This window comes from Podarcis muralis, chromosome 4 (genome assembly GCF_964188315.1).
Source record: "Podarcis muralis chromosome 4, rPodMur119.hap1.1, whole genome shotgun sequence".
In the NCBI taxonomy this organism is placed as follows: domain Eukaryota; kingdom Metazoa; phylum Chordata; class Lepidosauria; order Squamata; family Lacertidae; genus Podarcis; species Podarcis muralis.
The window spans coordinates 3,134,180-3,153,267 of NC_135658.1; the positions used below are offsets into that span (position 1 = coordinate 3,134,180).

The window sequence follows — 19,088 nt, forward strand, 5'->3', positions numbered from 1 at the left end:
AGGAAAATGTGATGAAAATGATATATAGATGGTATGTAACACCAGTAAAATCAGCAAAAATTTATAAAGTAAGTAATAAATGTTGGAAGTGTAAAGAAAAAGAAGGAACATTTTACCATATGTGGTGGGAGTGTAAAAAAGTGAAATGCTTTTGGGAAAGGATATATAATGAGTTACAAAAGATGTTGAAATATACATTTGTTAAGAAACCAGAAGCATTTCTATTAGGAATAATAGGAAATGAAATTAATAAGACAGAATGGAAGTTATTTTTATACGCAGTAACGGCAGCAAGAATACTAATGGCCCAAAAATGGAAACAAGAAGAATTACCTATGATTGAAAAATGGAGAATGAAATTAATGGAATACGCAGAACTTGATAAATTAACAGGAAGGATCCGGAACCGACGAGACCAGAGATTCACTGAAGACTGGATTAAATTTACAGATTATATGAAAACTATATGTGATGACCTTGGGATGCGGGTGGCGCTGTGGGTAAAAGCCTCAGCGCCTAGGGCTTGCCGATCGAAAGGTCGGCGGTTCGAATCCCCGCGGCGGGGTGCGCTCCTGCTGCTCGGTCCCAGCCCCTGCCAACCTAGCAGTTCGAAAGCACCCCCGGGTGCAAGTAGATAAATAGGGACTGCTTACTGGTGGGAAGGTAAACGGCGTTTCCGTGTGCGGCTCTGGCTCGCCAGATGCAGCTTTGTCACGCTGGCCACGTGACCCGGAAGTGTCTCCGGACAGCGCTGGCCCCTGGCCTCTTGAGTGAGATGGGCGCACAACCCTAGAGTCTGGCAAGACTGGCCCGTACGGGCAGGGGTACCTTTACCTTTACCTTTATATGTGATGACCAGATAACATTTGTAAGCTTTCAGGAAGCTCTGTGAGAATGTATGGTAGAAATATTGTTTAAAAAAATAAGGTAAATTAAGATATTACTGTAGTGCAATATTAAATTAAGAAATGTGCAAGTAGTGATCAAGACGGAGAATTCTCAAACATGTTGATGGAAGTAAAAAAAAAAGATGTTGGTGATAAATTGGATGTTTTGTTTTGTATAGTTTTATATTGGAAAACTAATAAAAATATATATTAAAAAAATAAAAAATAAAAAATGAATGTCAGGGCCAACAGCTTTAAGGATGTCAGAACTCATTCCATGGACGCCTTCTCAGAAAAAGGATGGGCCATCAGCAGACCATTATGGGATGTTCTCTGTCCTGTTTGGAGCCCCTTGGGAGTATCCAGAGGAAAGTCTCTCTCACCTGCTTTCTCTCCTCTGCCTGACTCAGGAGGAAACCTTCGGCCAGGGCCACCGCCTGGGAACTGGTCTCTGCTCCACATTCCCTCACCCAGCTCTCCATCTCCAGGGGAAGGACAGCCAGGAACTGCTCCAAGATCACCAGGTCCAGCATCTCAGCTTTTGTGTGCCTTTCTGGTTTCAGCCACTGATGGCAAAGGTGGTAGAGTCGGCTGCAAACCTCTCGGGGTCCTTTGGCCTCCTGGCAGCAGAACTGCCTCAACTGCTGGCTCTGCACCTCTGAGCGGAGGGTGTCCTCCTCACCCAGGATCTTCTGCACAGAGTTTTCCCAGAACCCCCCATTGCTCCCAGTTTGGATGTCATGGCCTCTTCCTGCTTCAGGGCCAGCTGAGTCTCGCTCACCCATCTGTGCTCTCAGGAAGCCTCTAAGAGATCGGAAGGAACCCTTTGGTCTTCTGCCAAGTTCTGTCTGTCTTAAGGAGAGGCGCTAGCAAATCCTACAAAGCAAATACATTGTTCAGTTACAAAAGTTGTCTAGTATCAGAAGAAGAAAAAGGTTCCCTGAGCAAGCATGGATGAGTCTTGGAGGGAACCAGGGCTGGACTGCACCACAGCCCAAACCATGAGCTATTTTATTTATTTAAATTTCTATAACACTTTATATTTTAAAGAGAAATCTCAAAGCGGTTTACAGCATATTAAATCTGTGGGGATAATTGGGGAGTTAGAAGAAGATATATTATTGAATGATATGCTTCCTAACATGCACTAGCAAGTTCCATATTCTAGTTCCATACATCCCCCTTTTTTAGATTACGCAGCGATCAGCTTGTTGCTGACTCATCTGACTCTTACTATTAAAGATTCCTTCCTGGTAAAATCCCTTCCAATCCCTTTTAAATGAATAAGCACAATAATCTGATTCACGTTAATATAAAAGTAGTTTACTCACAGATTTATTCACGTTCACAGACATATCCCTGAAGGCAGGCTTAGGTTACATAACAACTAGAACTATTCCATAAAGAAGTTAGTCCCAAATGACTGCCACTAAAGAGTCACTTCTCCAAACACACAGCAACATACAAAATGGAGAAGACACACTGATCAGAAGATGGAGGCCGTGTGCTCCTCCATGCTAGTACAACAGACTGCACCCTCTTCAAGTCACATGGAGTGGAAGTCTGTCCCAGCTCAGGAGGAAACAGGAAGTCTTCTCCTGAGTGGTAGAAAACATCCCCTAATGTGTCGTCCACTGTAGGAATGTTCTACTTGACTGCAGTTTCACATCCCACAAAATCAATAAAAGAGAAATAAAACAAGCTGAAGAAAGTCAAATATATAGTCTATAGTCAAAGCAACATAACAGAAAACAAATATTCTTATAAAGATGTCAAAATAAAACCTTACAAAGGAGGTCAACTACAGAATACATATTTAACACAGTAGGGCAGGATGAGTCTGGGCCTCACCCCTAGGCCAGGTGGAAAGGGCCTTTCTAAAAAGGAGAAGAAAGAGGAGGAGGAGGAAGAGGAGGAGGAGGAGGAAGAGGAGGAGGAGGAGGAGGAAGCAGCCTCTAGCTCTCCTAGAAGGAAGATTGCAATGCAAAATGTGGAGGCAACGGAAGGGATTTCTGGGAGATGAATCAGCCTGGTTTCCCCTGCCGTCCAGTCAATGCATGAAGTCAGAACTGACTGACAAGGAAGTCATTTGTATCTTGTGAAAAATGGATGTTTGGCTCTAGTGGGGGTCCTCACCTGGGGGTCCTCAGGAGTTGCTCCCCCCCCCACCCCCACTCCCCTGCTTCTGTCTCCTTTTCGTGCACTTGGACTCTCTGCCGCTCTCAAGACATACTCCTGGGGTGGGGTGTCTTTCGTCTTGCGAGTTTCGTCTTGCGAGTTTTTCGTCTGGCGAGGCATTCGTCTTGCGAGTTTTTCGTCTGGCGAGGCATTCGTCTTGCGAGGTACCACTGTATTTGGAGTACTGGAGGGAAGACTCTGGGCCAGTGGAAAAATACAGGCTAAGCTTCCTTTCTAAGCCTGGGCCTCACCTGGGATAGTGGTGTTAACATTTCAAAAGATCTTGATGGCCCATCTGAGAACCTGGTCCTGGGTCCTGGTCCTTGCACAGAGCTTGCCATGGTGATGAGTGTACACAAATTAATAATAATAATAATAATAATAATAATAATACCATCACCATTGGCCATGGTGTCCTCCGTCTGAGTTAGGGGTGGGTGACGCCGCTTTGTGGTGCTCCTGGTCCTTTGTGGATGAGCATCTCCACAGGGTGATGCTTGGAAAGTGCTCTTTGACCCATGGAGCCTTCAATGTGGGGTTCCTTGGGGTTTGATTTTATCCCCTAAGAAACATGAAACCACTAGGTGGGGTTATCCAGAGATCTGGGGCACGTTGTCAGCAATTTGCTGGTGACACTCAGTTCTCCTTCTCCTTGACATCTGCAGGTCAGGCAGTCAATGCTCTGAAGCAGTGTTTTGCCTCGATAACGGACTGGATAAGAGCCAACAAACTGAAGTGATGACCTTTGTAGGTCAAGAATTCATCTTGTCAGATAAGAGAGAGAGAGGGTGGTTTTATGTATTAATTCAAGATTAGACCCAAGAAAGGATTCTTGAGGTGGAAGACACGATAGCTGAGACAAAAATGATAGTGGTTGGTGTCATGTGACAAGCAGTGTCATGTGAGAGCAGAAATATCAACAACCTCAGATATGCAGATGACACAACCTTGATGGCAGAAAGTGAGGAGGAATTAAAGAACCTTTTAATGAGGGTGAAAGAGGAGAGTGCAAAATATGGTCTGAAGCTCAACATCAAAAAAATGAAGATCATGGCTACTGGTCCCATCACCTCCTGGCAAATAGAAGGGGAAGAAATGGAGGCAGTGAGAGATTTTGTTTTCTTGGGCTCCATGATCACTGCAGATGGTGACAGCAGTCACGAAATTAAAAGACGCCTGCTCCTTGGGAGAAAGGCGATGGCAGATCTAGACAACATCTTAAAAAGTAGAGACATCACCTTACCAACAAAGGTCCGTATAGTTAAAGCCACGGTTTTCCCAGTAGTGATGTATGGAAGTGAGAGCTGGACCATAAAGAAGGCTGACCGCCGAAGAATTGATGCTTTTGAATTATGGTGCTGGAGGAGACTCTTGAGAGTCCCATGGACTGCTAGAAGATCAAACGCATCCATTCTGAAGGAAATCAGACCTGAGTGCTCACTGGAAGGACAGATCGTGAAGTTGAGGCTCCAATACTTTGGCCACCTCATGAGAAGAGAAGACTCCCTGGAAAAGACCCTGATGTTGGGAAAGATGGAGGGCACAAGGAGAAGGGGACGACAGAGGATGAGATGGTTGGATAGTGTTCTTGAAGCTACAAACATGAGCCTGACCAAACTGCGGGAGGCAGTGGAAGACAGGAGTGCCTGGCGTGCTCTGGTCCATGGGGTCACGAAGAGTCGGACATGACTAAACGACTAAACAACAACAATTATCACAGCAGTCCCCTGAGAAACAGTCTGTAACTCCATCCAAAAAAAGAAAAAGAAAAAAGAGAGATTTCTCTGGCTTGACTTGTTTTTGAGAAAGCCATGCTTTCAACCTGTCTGTTTATGTTGTGAATCACCATGAAATCTTCAGATGATGGGCACATAAATTTTAAAATGATAATAATAAGGATATTGACAAGCTGGAACATGTGCAAATGAAGGCGATCAAGATGGTGTTATTTTATTTATGCATTTATTTCATTTCTATAGCGCCCTATAGCAGGGGTGCCAACTGGAATAAAATATAGGAGGTGTTTAGTAAGCCCCTCCTCGGTTAAACAGTCACAGGATGCGGTGCAAGCATGCCATTTGAATGGCTGTTCCTATGAACCGGGGGGGGGGGTGGCCCCCTCACATATCTTATTGGGGGGCAAAAACCCCTCAGACTCTAAGAGTTGGCTCCCATTCCCTACACTCACAGGTCTCAGGACGGTTGCAACATAAAATCACACAATGAAAACACAAAACACACAGCCCAAAACCTGTAACCCCCACCTCCCCACATTTTAAAAGGGCATTAGATGTCAATCAGCCAAAGGCCTGTTTAACGTGGTGTGTTTTTCTCTAGCGCTGAAAGCTGTATAATGAAGGGTTTTCCACTCTTCCTATGAATCCTTTGATGGGAAGTGAGAGAGGAGCTCACACTAAAACGCTTTCCACATTCCACACACTGATATGGCTTCTCCCCTGTATGAATTCTTTGATGGAAAGTGAGACTGGCGCTCTGACTGAAGCTTTTTCCACATTCCCCACACTGATAGGGTTTCTCCCCTGTATGAATTCTTTGATGGGAAGTGAGATTGGAGCTCTGACTGAAGCTCTTTCCACATTCCATGCACTGATAGGGTTTCTCCCCTGTATGAATTCTTTGATGGGAAGTGAGATGGGAGCTCCTCCTGAAGCGCTTTCCACATTCCACACACTGATAGGGTTTCTCCCCTGTATGAATTCTTTGATGGGAATTGAGAGAGGAGCTTCCAGTGAACCTCTTTCCACATTCAAAGGACTGATATGGTTTCTCCCCTTTATGAATTCTTTGATGGGAAGTGAGATTGGAGCTCCTCCTGAAGCTCTTTCCACATTCCACACACTGATAGGGTTTCTCCCCTGTATGAATTCTCTGATGGGAAGTGAGAGAGGAGCTATGTGTGAAGCTCCTTCCACATTCCATGCACTGATATGGTTTCTCCCCTGTATGAGTTCTTTGATGGGAAGTGAGTTTTGAGCTATTCCTGAAGCTCTTTCCACATTCCACGCACTGATAGGGTTTCTCCCCTGTATGAATTCTTTGATGGGAAGTTAGACTGTGGCTGTGACTGAAGCTCTTTCCACATTCCACACACTGATAGGGTTTCTTCCTAATGAGATTTCCTTGATGGGAAGTGGAATTGGAACTTTTTCCACTTTCAAGATATTTATACAGCTTCTCCATTCTGGGGATTTTGTCATGGTCACCCTTGTCCTTGATTTCCAGTCCATCACTATCTGCAATGAAGAGAAATGGATTAGCACCTCAGGGAGAAATTAAGGAAGAATACTTGTTAACTCTGGTAATAGAGGCATAACACAAGTGGGTTAGATGGATGGTTTTCTGATGGGTTGGGTGCATTAATTAACGGGGATCAACTGACATCCTTAGGGGAACCTGTGATTCGGTAAGCCTGGCTCTTGTCTCGAATGGATTTTCTGAAGTTTACAGTCAAAAGGGTCTGGGGAGTTCAGACCAGCTGATCCTTGTTTAATGAGCTGCAACTGGAGGAAGAACATTCACAGGAAAAAACAGCAATTTACTGTTCAAGGTTTTTTGGGGGGTATTGTGATATCCGGTGTTGTAGGGGGCGCTGTTGAGTTCAGTGAAAATATATGAGGTTCGTCACATATGGAGTTTTGAATTTAGAAACAGATATTATGATCCCACTGGGAGCCTTACCGAGAGAGGCCACGATCCCATGATTCTCCTCCATGACGTCCTTATGCAGAGCTCTCTGGTCAGGATCCAGCAACTCCCGCTCCTCATCCGTGAAACGAACAGCGACATCTTCAAAGCACACTGGACCCTAAAAGAAAAAGGGAAATGTCTTCCTCTGAGACAACACTGTTGTTCACCACCACTCCTTGAGCTAGGACATTGCTCCATCCCTCGGTCTCTGTCCCCACAAGGCAGCTTCCCCTGACCTGATCTGGTTCCACAGCCACTGCTTCTCTTCTGTCCCCATTCAGAGATGGATGAAGAGGTCTAGCCAGTATCACTGTGTCACCTGCAAGAGGAAAAAGGTAAGGGGGAGGCCCAGAGTGCCTTCTTGTCTCATAGGTAAATCAGTGCATCTCAAACTACAGAGGGGCCTTTGAGAAAGTCTGGCCTGCTGAGTGCATTTGGATATTTGGGTGCATTAGAAATGTTATGTGTGAAAAAATATATCTCCCCTCCTTTGGGCTCTTGGTCACACTATCTCCCCCAACAAAAGATGAAAAGAACCCACAGATGAGTTGGAAAACCAACAGAATGAGACTAAACGGAGAAAAAACCACCTTCCTCCTTACCCAGTGGCCTCTCTCTGGTGTCCAATGGAGACCTCTCTGCCTCAGAGGAAATCTGGCCCATTTCTGCAAAGAGAGCCTTTCCCTGAGAAAGAAACAAGGATTCAAAACAGAGAACGGTGAGAAATACTAGAAAGAGAATGACAAAGACTTGAAGGGTGTGAGATCACATTCCATGGATGCTTTCCCAGAAAATGGATGGGCCATCAGCAGACCATTATGGGATGTTCTCTGTCCTGTTTGGAGCCCCTTGGGAGTATCCAGAGGAAAGTCTCTCTCACCTGCTTTCTCTCCTCTGCCTGACTCAGGAGGAAACCTTCGGCCAGGGCCACCGCCTGGGAACTGGTCTCCGCTCCGCATTCCCTCACCCAGCTCTCCATCTCCGGGGGAAGGACAGCCAGGAACTGCTCCAAGATCACCAGGTCCAGCATCTCAGCTTTCGTGTGCCTTTCTGGCTTCAGCCACTGACGACAAAGGTGGTAGAGTCGGCTGCAAACCTCTCGGGGTCCTTTGGCCTCCTGGCAGCAGAACTGCCTCAACTGCTGGCTCTGCACCTCTGAGCGGAGGGTGTCCTCCTCACCCAGGATCTTCTGCACTGGGTTTTGCCAGAATCCCCCAGTGGTCCCAGTTTGGTTGCCATGGCCTCTTCCTGTTCCAGGGCCAGCTGAGTCTCGCTCATCCATCTGTGCTCTCAGGAAGCCTCTGAGAGATCGGAAGGAACCCTTTGGTCTTCTGCAAAGTTCTGTCTGTCTTAAGGAGAGGCGCTAGCAAATCCTACAAAGCAAATACATTGTTCAGTTACAAAAGTTGTCTAAGATCAGGAGAAGAAAAAGGTTCCCTAAGCAAGCATGGATGAGTCTTGGAGGGAACCAGGGCTGGACTGCACCACAGCCCAAACCATGAGCTATTTTATTTATTTAAATTTCTATAACACTTTATATTTTAAAGAGAAATCTCAAAGCGGTTTACAGCATATTAAATCTGTGGGGATAATTGGGGAGTTAGAAGAAGATATATTATTGAATGATATGCTTCCTAACATGCACTAGCAAGTTCCATATTCTAGTTCCATACATCCCCCTTTTTTAGATTATGCAGCGATCAGCTTGTTGCTGACTCATCTGAGTCTTACTATTAAAGATTCCTTCCTGGTAAAATCCCTTCCAATCCCTTTTAAATGAATAAGCACAATAATCTGATTCACGTTACTATAAAAGTAGTTTACTCACAGATTCGTTCACGTTCACAGACATATCCCTGAAGGCAGGCTTAGGTTACATAACAACTAGAACTATTCCATAAAGAATTTAGTCCCAAATGACTGCCACTAAGGAGTCACTTCTCCAAACACAAAGCAACATACAAAATGGAGAAGACACACTGATCAGAAGATGGAGGCCATGTGCTCCTCCATGCTAGTACAACAGACTGCACCCTCTTCAAGTCACATGGAGTGGAAGTCTGTCCCAGCTCAGGAGGAAACAGGAAGTCTTCTCCTGAGTGGGAGAAAACATCCCCTAATGTGTCCCCTGTAGGAATCTTCTACTTGACTGCAGTTTCACATCCCACAAAATCAATAAAAGAGAAATAAAGCAAGGTAAAGAAAGTCAAATATATAGACTATAGTCAAAGCAACATAACAGGAAACAAATACTCTCTTAAAGATATCAAAATAAAACATTACAAAGGAGGTCAACTACAGAATACACATTTAACACAGTAGTGCTGGGTGAGTCTGGGCCTCACCCCCTAGGCCTGGTGGAAAGGGCCTTTCTAAAAAGGAGAAGAAAGAGGAGGAGGAGGAAGAGGAGGAGGAGGAGGAAGAGGAGGAGGAGGAGGAGGAAGCAGCCTCTAGCTCTCCTAGAAGAAAGATTGCAATGGAAAATGTGGAGGCAACTGAAAGGATTTCTGGGAGAAGAATCAGGCTGGTTTCTGCTGCCTTCCAGTCAATGCATGAAGTCAGAACTGACTGACAAGGAAGTCATTTGTATCTTGTGAAAAATGGCTGTTTGGCTCTAGTGGGGGTCCTCACCTGGGGGTCCTCAGGAGTTGTTCTCCCCCCACCCCCACCCCCCTGCTTCTGTCTCCTTTTCTTGCGCTTGTACTCTCTGCTGCTCTCCAGACAGACTCCTGGGTGGGGTCCCTTTTTCTTTGCTCTGAGGGCCAGGTATGTATCTGGAAAACCCCAGAGGGCCAGGTGGGTGGGGTCAAATACATCTCCCTTGAAATTTAGGCAGCTAATAATAATAATAATAATAATTATTCTCTTAGATAGCTTAACACACGCACAGCCATTGATGCCAAGGTCCCTGGAGGCTCAGTGAGTAGCAGCGCCCATTTCCGGCTGCTTTGCCAGCAACAATCCCTTTGGGGCAGAGAGGATGTGGTCCTGGGATGCCCTGCTCTGGGTGCGAGGGGATTGCTGCAGTGGCCTCCGTGGGGAGCTGCCCTGGGAGACACTGGGAAACTGGTCTGCAATACAGCAGCCAGACTCTGGGCTGGGATCCCTCTCTTTATTCCTGGCCTTTCTCTCCCACCTTTTTTTTTTGGGGGGGGGGGCTAGTCCACCTCCCCGTGCAGCTTTGAAAAACCATTTGCAGATGTTTCCTCTGTTGTGCAATGAGGCTGAGCGATGTCACACAGAGTTAAAGTCCCAGGGACTCCTTTGTCTGAAGAAGGGAGATCTTTTCTGAAGGGGGGGCGGAGGGTCAAATGAGTTTGAGATCCTCTGATCTGCAGGAAGGAGATCGTGGCAGACCTGGCCCCTCCCTGGCAGGACCCTCTCCTCCCTGACTTGGGGTCCCCCCCCCGCAGGAGCAGATCAGGCCCCCCAGGCCCCCTCCCCTGCTGCAGCCCTGGGACCCCCACCAGATCCCAGAGAGAGAGGAGACTCACCAGATCCCATTGAGAGAGGAGACTCACCAGATCCCAGGAGGGGAGAGCGAGGCAGCCCTTGCAGCAGAGACACAAAGCAGGAAAGGACTGGGGAGGGAGGGGGCTTGGCTCTGGAGGACCTGGCCCCCCTTGCTTCCTGTCCTCTCTAGGAAGGCAGCTCAGTTCCCTTTAACCCTTGCAAAGCCAAGTCCCTCCAGCTCAGCCCTCTCTCGCTTGGCAGAACCTCAGATTTCTATTTTTTTTTATGGATTTAGGGGGAGATCTGCCCCCCTGGCTACGTAAAATCTCTCACTGCCTCCATTTCTTCCCCTTCTATTTGCCAGGAGGTGATGGGGCCATGATCTTCGTTTTTTTGATGTTGAGCTTCAGACCATATTTTGCGCTCTCCTCTTTCACCCTCAATAAAAGGTTCTTTAATTCCTCCTCACTTTCTGCCATCAAGGTTGTGTCATCTGCATATCTGAGGTTGTTGATATTTCTTCTAGCAATCTTAATTCCGGCTAGGGATTCATCCAGCCCAGCCTTTTGCATGATGAATTCTGCATATAAGTTAAATAAGCAGGGAGACAATATACAGCCTTCTATTTAAAACATAGAACACATGAAAAGTAGACAAATGACACATCACCTCTCAAGATTCTGATACCAACTACCATGTTCTTCCCTTGGCTCATTGTGTGGCCTTGTGGGACAGAGCCATCTCTCTGGTTCCCCCCTCCATCATTTATGAAAGTTCCCTCCGCTGCTACTGCCACCACATGGAAATGGCATTTTTCCAGCCTCTCTCAAACAATGAACACAATGTTATTTTTTCCTCTTTCTTGAAATTTCCCGTCTATTTTAGTCTGATCAGACCCAACTTCACGGCCTCTTAGAAGAATTTTCTCTCCTTTGGAAACATGGAAGACATCGTCAGAAAATTAAGTACGCTTGCATTTAAAGTTAGGCAGCAGCTTCTGAATTTAGAATTAAACGTTTCCAAAGCCAATTTTAAACATGCGGGCGGGGGGGGGGGGTGGACTTTAAAACTCCAAAACCTACGGCAAAAGTTTTCTTAACATTTCTAAGACTTAGGGTGGAAATCCTATTCACTCTGAGTTTTACTGAGGTTGCTCTCTCACACACAAGAACAAGAGCAAATATTTCCCATTTTCTTCATCCCAGTATTGGAGTTAGTGTGCTCATTCTTTCGGTTCCCTCTTTATACTTTTACTACGAGTGGAGTGGAGGGGTTGCACCAGCAACTGAGAAAGCTCCCTAGGAGCCTTCTTACTCGTGTTACCGGAAAATCCGAGGGTTCTCTTGGGCAAATGAAGACACCGACTAGAGCAATCAGAGCAAAACAGCAGCCAGTAGGCTTGGTCTTTATTAAAGAAAAGACTGTCGCGACAGGACTCCCACCACCCACAAGGTGAAGCAAGATGGAAGCCCCGGACAAAAGGAGACCTTAACTTTTATTAGTTACTAATCCCCTAAGCCACACCCTCAGAATTACATCATATATACAACTTGATTATATTAAAAATAGGAGGAGTCGGGGATGGGCTGCACAGGTAACCCGAGTGTCCCGACACCTGGCCGGAGCCTCCTTCCCCCTCCCCGCATGAGTCATATCCGAAAACAAAGGAGAAAGGCGAAGTTTCCTGCCCCCTGAGGGGAATCCGGCCACAGTTCTTTTGTGAAAGTCTGTGCAGAATACACTAAAGTATGCAGTCCATTGTATCCTTGATAGCCTTCTGTCTGAACCCATCACGATGGCTATCAAGGTTGTCACGTCTACGTGGAGAGAGCGCAGGGTACGTGACTGCTCGGTCAAAGGATTATGGCTGCTTGATATCAGGCCACCCCCCTTTGATAGTCTTTGTAATATCCGGTAGAATAAAAGTGGTCCGGTGAAAATCCAAAGTACGGTTGATTTTTAGTGAATTTATGAAGAATATTGTCCTTGAAGTTCAAAGCACTTTCGCCTTCAGGAAGTAGCTTGCTACATTTTGATTAAATCAGTCACGGTCAATTGAACTCGGAAACTTTGTATTGAGAGCTGTCAAAGGTAAGGGAAGAGGGCGGCAGTATCCTGCAGTACCTGCGTAGCCGCCGCAAGGGGCGCTGTTCGATAACACCGATTGGCTGAGGCGGCCGCCGATTGACAGCAAAGCTCGGTCGGCCGGTCTACTCATAATAAAGATAGGGCGGTGCGGAGTATTATAGCGGGAAGCTGTCAGGTTAGCGCTTCCTTATTTACGGAAGGCTTTTAAGAGATGGCCCTCTAAAGGGACACCTCTGGGCTTAGGAAGGGAGATGCGTGTATGTGTGTGGGGGGGGGCTTGTGCAGACACGTGTTAGTGTGTGTGTGTGTGTGAGGGGGGGGGGCTTTCCGGCGACACTCGCAAGAGGCTGCTTGGTCCACTTCAAAGCATTCACACTTGTATGAACCAACCCGGACCCTACCATCGTCATCCAAGACCAGGCTTGTCCAAAGTCCATCCCAGGGGCCTAATCTGGCCCACTGGTCTGTTTAATCCAGCTGCTGTGGCAGCTGGATTAAAAAATAAAAAAGGTTGCTTTTTAAGTCTTTCAAGCTTTCAGGAGCAGTACTAAGGGGTGAAATGAAGCCCCCCAGATCCCCAAAGGGTGAGGGAAAGGGTCTATCTCCCTTCTTCATTGTCATTATCAGTTCTTTTCACCTAAGAAATGGGAAGAAAGCAGCTGCTCATGCTAAGCGCAGCGTTTGTTGGGGTGGAGATTAATGAGCTGACAATGGTATGATTCATCAGTAAGAAATATGATTTGTTCTTATCTGTAAGTGAAGCTGCATCTGAAACAATACAGAAGCAGTCAAAGGGAATTTCCTAGGAAGTCTTTTATTCAATCTCACCTGCAATCATATGTGCTGAACACACAGAAACACATAGATAATGTGAAATAACTGGGAGTTACAGACTCCAAATAACACTCAACACATGCAAGCAGATTAATGCAATAGTACATATGATTTCCCCACTTCCTTTTAAAAAAATTGCTTTTATTTATTTTCATGGTAGGGAAGATAATTTTAAAGAAAGCAATGGTTACAACAGTAAACAACAAATAACTTCTCCTGATGGAATTGCAGACTTTCATCCTGCCATGTGTTACAAGTTTCATTTGATTACTCTAAATGATCACGCCACATTTTCCCATGAGTGCTGGGTGGATTCCGGCAACAGTCTTAACAATTTATATATTCAATAAACACTGGCCACGTGTTATAAAAGGAATATGGCTTGTGTTCCCCCACCTTTCAATTTCCCCAGGCAAAAAAAATTTAAGATACTGAAACTGTGATGCCCAGAATTGAACACAATATTCTAGGTGGGGTCTGACCAAGGAAAAAGAAAGTGGTACTATTCCTGCCCTTGATCTGATTCTGCCTTCTGCCACATTGGCCTCCGCTTCCCGTTTGGTGTCATCTGCAAATGTGATGAGCATCCCCTCAGTTCCTTCATCCAAGACATTTATAAAGAACTTGAACAACAACGGGCCCAGGACAGAACCCTGCAGCACCCATCTTGTCACTTTTCCCCAGGATGATGAGGAACCATGAAGGAGTCCTCTTTGGGATCGGCCAGTCCAATCCACCTAACAGTTACCTTGTTCAGCCTCATTTTACCAGCTTCCTCACATAAATATCAAGGGGGACTTTGTCAAAAACCTTACTGAAATTAAGATGCGCTATTACCACAGCATTCCCCTGAGAAACAGTCTGTAACTCCATCCAAAAAAAGAAAAAGAAAAAAGAGAGATTTCTCTAGCTTGACTTGTTTTTCAGAAAGCCATGCTCTCATCTTGTCTGTTTATGTTGTGAATCACCGTGAAATCTTCAGATGAAGGGTGCATGAATTATAAAATGATAATAATAAGGATATTGACAAGCTGGAACATGTGCAAATGAAGGCAATCAAGATGGTGTTATTTTATTTATGCATTTATTTCATTTCTATAGCGCCCTATAGCAGGGGTGCCAACTGGAATAAAATATAGGAGGCGTTTAGTAAGCCCCTCCTCGGTTAAACAGTCACAGGATGCGGTGCAAGCATGCCATTTGAATGGCTGTTCCTATGAACTGGGGGTGGCCCCCTCACATATCTTATTGGGGGGCAAAAACCCCTCAGACTCTAAGAGTTGGCTCCCATTCCCTACACTCACAGGTCACAGGACGGTTACAACATAAAATCACACAATGAAAACACAAAACACTGCCCCCAAAACCTGTAACCCCTACCTCCCCACCACATTTTAAAAGGGCATTAGATGTCAATCAGCCAAAGGCCTGGTTAAAGTGGTGTGTTTTTCTCTAGCGCTGAAAGCTGTATAATGAAGGGCTTCCCACTCTTCGTATGAATTCTTTGATGGGAACTGAGATTGGAGCTCTTCCTGAAGCTTTTTCCACATTCCCCACACTGCTAGGGTTTCTCTCCTGTATGAATTCTGTGATGGGAAGTGAGATGGGCTCTCTGACTGAAGCTTTTTCCACATTCCACACACTGATAGGGCTTCTCCCCTGTATGAATTCTTTGATGGGAAGTGAGAGAGGAGCTATTACTGAAGCTTTTTCCACATTCCACACACTGATAGGGCTTCTCCCCGGTATGAATTCTCTCGTGCTTAGTGAAACCACAGCTCGTATTGAAGCTCTTTCCACATTCCACACACTGATAGGGTTTCTCCCCTGTATGAATTCTCTGATGGGAAGCGAGATGGGAGCTCTGACTAAAGCTCTTTCCACATTCCACACACTGATAGGGTTTCTCCCCCGTATGAATTCTTTGATGGCAAGTGAGATTGGAGTTACAATTGAAGCTCTTTCCACATTCCCCACACTGATAGGGTTTCTTGCCTGTATGAATTCTTTGATGGGAAGTGAGAGAGAAGCTCCAACTAAAACTCTTTCCACATTCCAAGCACTGATATGGTTTCTCCCCTGTATGAATTCTCTGATGGGAAGTGAGTTTGGAGCTATTCCTGAAGCTCTTTCCACATTCCATGCACTGATAGGGTTTCTCCCCTGTATGAATTCTTTGATGGGAAGTGAGACTGGCGCTCCGACTGAAGCTTTTTCCACATTCCACACACTGATAGGGTTTCTCCCCTGTATGAATTCTTTGATGGGAAGTGAGTTTGGAGCTATTCCTGAAGCTCTTTCCACATTCCATGCACTGATAGGGTTTCTCCCCTGTATGAATTCTTTGATGGGAAGTGAGATTGGAGCTCTGACTGAAGCTCTTTCCACATTCCACACACTGATAAGGTTTCTCCCCAGTATGAATTCTTTGATGGGAAGTGAGATTGGAGCTCTGACTGAAGCTCTTTCCACATTCCACACACTGATAGGGTTTCTCCCCAGTATGAATTCTTTGATGCGACGTGACATCGGCGCTCTTCCTGAAGCTCTTTCCACATTCCCCACACTGATAGGGTTTCTCCCCTGTATGAATTCTGTGATGGGAAGCGAGAGAGGAGCTACCAGTGAAGCTCTTTCCACATTCCATGCACTGATAGGGTTTCTTCCCAATGGGATTTCTTTGATGGGAAGTGGAAAAGGAACTTTTCCCACTTTCAAGATATTTATACAGCTTCTCCATTGTGAGGATTTTGTCATGGTCACCCTTGTCCTTGATTTCCAATTCATCACTATCTGCAATGAAGAGAAATGGATCAGCGCCTCAGGGAGAAATTAAGGAAGAATACTTGTTAACTCTGGTAATAGAGGAATAACACAAGTGGGTTAGATGGATGGTTTTCTGAAGGGTTAGGTGCATTAATTAACGGGGATCAACCAACATCCTTAGGGGAACCTGTGATTTGATAAGCCTGGCTCTTCTCTCGAATGGATTTTCTTTGGCTCCATCATGGCATCCCTCCATTTCCAATGTCAGTCTTCTCTTTGGACAACCAAAGACTGACAGGAGGAAAAACCAAAACTGAAAACCTGACAGAAGCTACGTCAACTTCCCTAACGACTCTGAAGTTTACAGTCAAAAGGGTCTGGGGAGTTCAGACCAGGCTGCTGCTTGTTTAATAAGCTGCAACTGGAGGAAGAACATTTACAGAAAAAAACAGTAAATTACTATTAAAGATTTTTTTGGGTTGTGATATCCGGTGTTGTAGGGGGCCTGTTGAGTTCTGTGAAAATATATGAGGTTAGTCACATATGGAGTTTTGAATTTAGAAACAGATATTATGATCCCACTGGGAGCCTTACCGAGAGAGGCCACGATCCCACGATTCTCCTCCATGACCTCCTTATGCAGAGCTCTCTGGTCAGGATCCAGCAACTCCCATTCCTCATCCGTGAAACAAACAGCAACATCTTCAAAGCACACTGGACCCTAAAGGAAAAAGGGAAATGTCCTCCTCTGAGACAACTGTTGTTCACCACCACCCCTTGAGCTAGGACATTGTTCCACCCCTTGGCCTCTGTCCCCACAAGGCAGCTTCCCCTGACCTGATCTGGTTCCACAGCCACTGCTTCCATTCTGTCCCCATTCAGAGATGGATGAAGAGGTCTTGCGGGCATCATTCTGTCACCTGCAAGAGGAAAAAGGTAAGGGGGAGGCCCAGAGTGCCTTCTTGTCTCACAGGTAAATCAGTGCATCTCAAACTACACAGGGGCCTTTGAGAAATTCTCACCTGCTCAGTGCATTTGGATGTTTCAGTTTATTTCAGATGTTAGTTGTGAAAAATATATCTCCCCTCCTCTGGGCTCTTGGTCCCACTATCTCCCCCAACAAAAGATGAAAAGAACCCACTAAACGGAGAAAAAACTCCTTCCTCCTTACCCAGCTGCCTCTCTCTGGTGTCCAGCGGAGGCCTCTCTGCCTCAGAAGAAATCTGACCCATTTCCGCAAAGAGATCCTTTCCCTGAAAAAGAGACAAGGATTCAAAAGAGAGAATGGATAGAAGGATTAAAAAATGAATGTCGGGGCCAACTGCTTCAAGGGTGACAGATCTCATTCCATGGATGCCTTCCCAGGAAAAAAATATGAGCCATCAGAAGAGCATGATGGGATGTTCTCCGTCCTGTTTGGAGCCCCTTGGGAGTATCCAGAGGAAAGTCTCTCTCACCTGCTTTCTCTCCTCTGCCTGACTCAGGAGGAAACCTTCGGCCAGGGCCACCGCCTGGGAACTGGTCTCCGCTCCACAGTCCCTCACCCAGCTCTCCATCTCCGGGGGAAGGACAGCCAGGAACTGCTCCAAGATCACCAGGTCCAGCATCTCAGATTTCGTGTGCCTTTCTGGCTTCAGGCACTGATGGCAAAGGTGGTAGAGTCGGCTGCAAACCTCTCGGGGTCCTTTGGCCTCCTGGCAGCAGAACTGCCTCCACTGCTGGCTCTGCACCTCTGAGTGGAGGGTGTCCTCCTCACCCAGGATCTTCTGCACAGAGTTTTCCCAGAATCCCCCACTGCTCCCAGTTTGGATGGCATGGCCTCTTTCTGTTCCAGGGCCAGCTGAGTCTTGCTCATCCATCTGTGCTCTCAGGAAGCCTCTGGGAGATCGGAAGGAACCCTTTGGTCTTCTGCCAAGTTCTGTCTGTCTTAAGGAGAGGCGCTAGCAAATCCTACAAAGCAAATAAATTGTTCAGTTACAAAAGTTGTCTAATATCAGGAGAAGAAAAAGGTTCCCAGAGCAAGCATGGATGAGTCTTGGAGGAAACCAGGGCTGGACTGCACCACAGCCCAAACCATGAGCTATTTTATTTATTTAAATTTCTATAATACTTTACATTTTACAGCATATTACAGCATATTAAATCTGTGGGGATAATTGGGGAGGGGGCTAGTCCACCTCCTCGTCTGGTTTTGCAAAAACCATTTGCAGATGTTTCCTCTGTTGTGCAATGAGGCTGAGCGATGTCACACAGAGTTAAAGTCCCAGGGACTCCTTCGTTTAAAGAAGGGAGATCTTTTCTGAAGGGGGGGCGGAGGGTCAACTGAGTTTGGGATCCTCTGATCTGCAGGAAGGAGAGCGTGGCAGACCTGGCCCCTCCCTGGCAGGACCCTCTCCTCCCTGACTTGGGGTCCCCCCTGCAGGAGCAGATCAGGCCCCCCAGGCCCCCTCCCCTGCTGCAGCCCTGGGACCCCCACCAGATCCCAGAGAGAGAGGAGACTCACCAGATCCCAGAGAGAGAGGAGACTCACCAGATCCCAGGAGGGGAGAGCGAGGCAGCCCTTGCAGGAGAGACACAAAGCAGGAAAGGACTGGGGAGGGAGGGGCCTTGGCTCTGGAGGACCTGGCCCCCCCTTGCTTCCTGTCCTCTCTAGGAATGCAGCTCACTTCCCTTTAACCCTTGCAAAGCCAAGTCCCTCCAGCTCAGCCCTCTCTGGCTTGGCAGAACCTCAGATTTCTATTTTTTTTATGGATTTAGGGGGAGATCTGCCCCCCTGGCTACGTAAAATCTCTCACTGCCTCCATTTCTTCCCCTTCTATTTGCCAGGAGGTGATGGGACCAGTGGCCACGATCTTCGTTTTTTTGATGTTGAGCTTCAGACCATATTTTGCGCTCTCCTCTTTCACCCTCATTAAAAGGTTCTTTAATTCCTCCTCACTTTCTGCCATCAAGGTTGTGTCATCGGCATATCTGAGGTTGTTGATATTTCTTCTAGCAATCTTAATTCCGGCTAGGGATTCATCCAGCCCAGCCTTTTGCATGATGAATTCTGCATATAAGTTAAATAAGCAGGGAGACAATATACAGCCTTCTATTTAAAACATAGAACATATGAAAAGTAGACAAATGACACATCACCTCTCAAGATTCTGATACCAACTACCATGTTCTTCC

The 19,088-nt window shown here is 46.2% G+C and overlaps 1 protein-coding gene across 24 annotated transcripts in view; it reads right to left on the bottom strand.

The window, feature by feature from the left end:
• Positions 1 to 19,088, bottom strand: part of LOC114595218 (zinc finger protein 75D-like) — a 437,997-nt gene that overhangs the window by 145,426 nt on the left and 273,483 nt on the right. For 5 of the 24 annotated variants that reach the window (XM_077927890.1, XM_077927882.1, XM_077927880.1 and 2 more), the window contains one exon: positions 2,189 to 6,319. The exons of 5 other annotated variants lie outside the window; for them this stretch is intronic. In XM_077927890.1, the coding sequence (XP_077784016.1) occupies positions 5,379 to 6,319 (941 nt within the window). In that variant the 3' untranslated portion in view covers positions 2,189 to 5,378. Of the gene's footprint in view, positions 1 to 1,270; positions 6,320 to 6,764; positions 6,892 to 7,009; positions 7,093 to 7,375; positions 7,458 to 7,653; positions 8,147 to 10,267; positions 10,360 to 14,757; positions 15,942 to 16,508; positions 16,636 to 16,751; positions 16,835 to 17,085; positions 17,168 to 17,371; positions 17,865 to 18,417; positions 18,506 to 19,088 lie in introns of those variants that run through there. 14 more of the 24 variants (XM_077927876.1, XM_077927858.1, XM_077927885.1 and 11 more) reach the window with 13 other exon arrangements.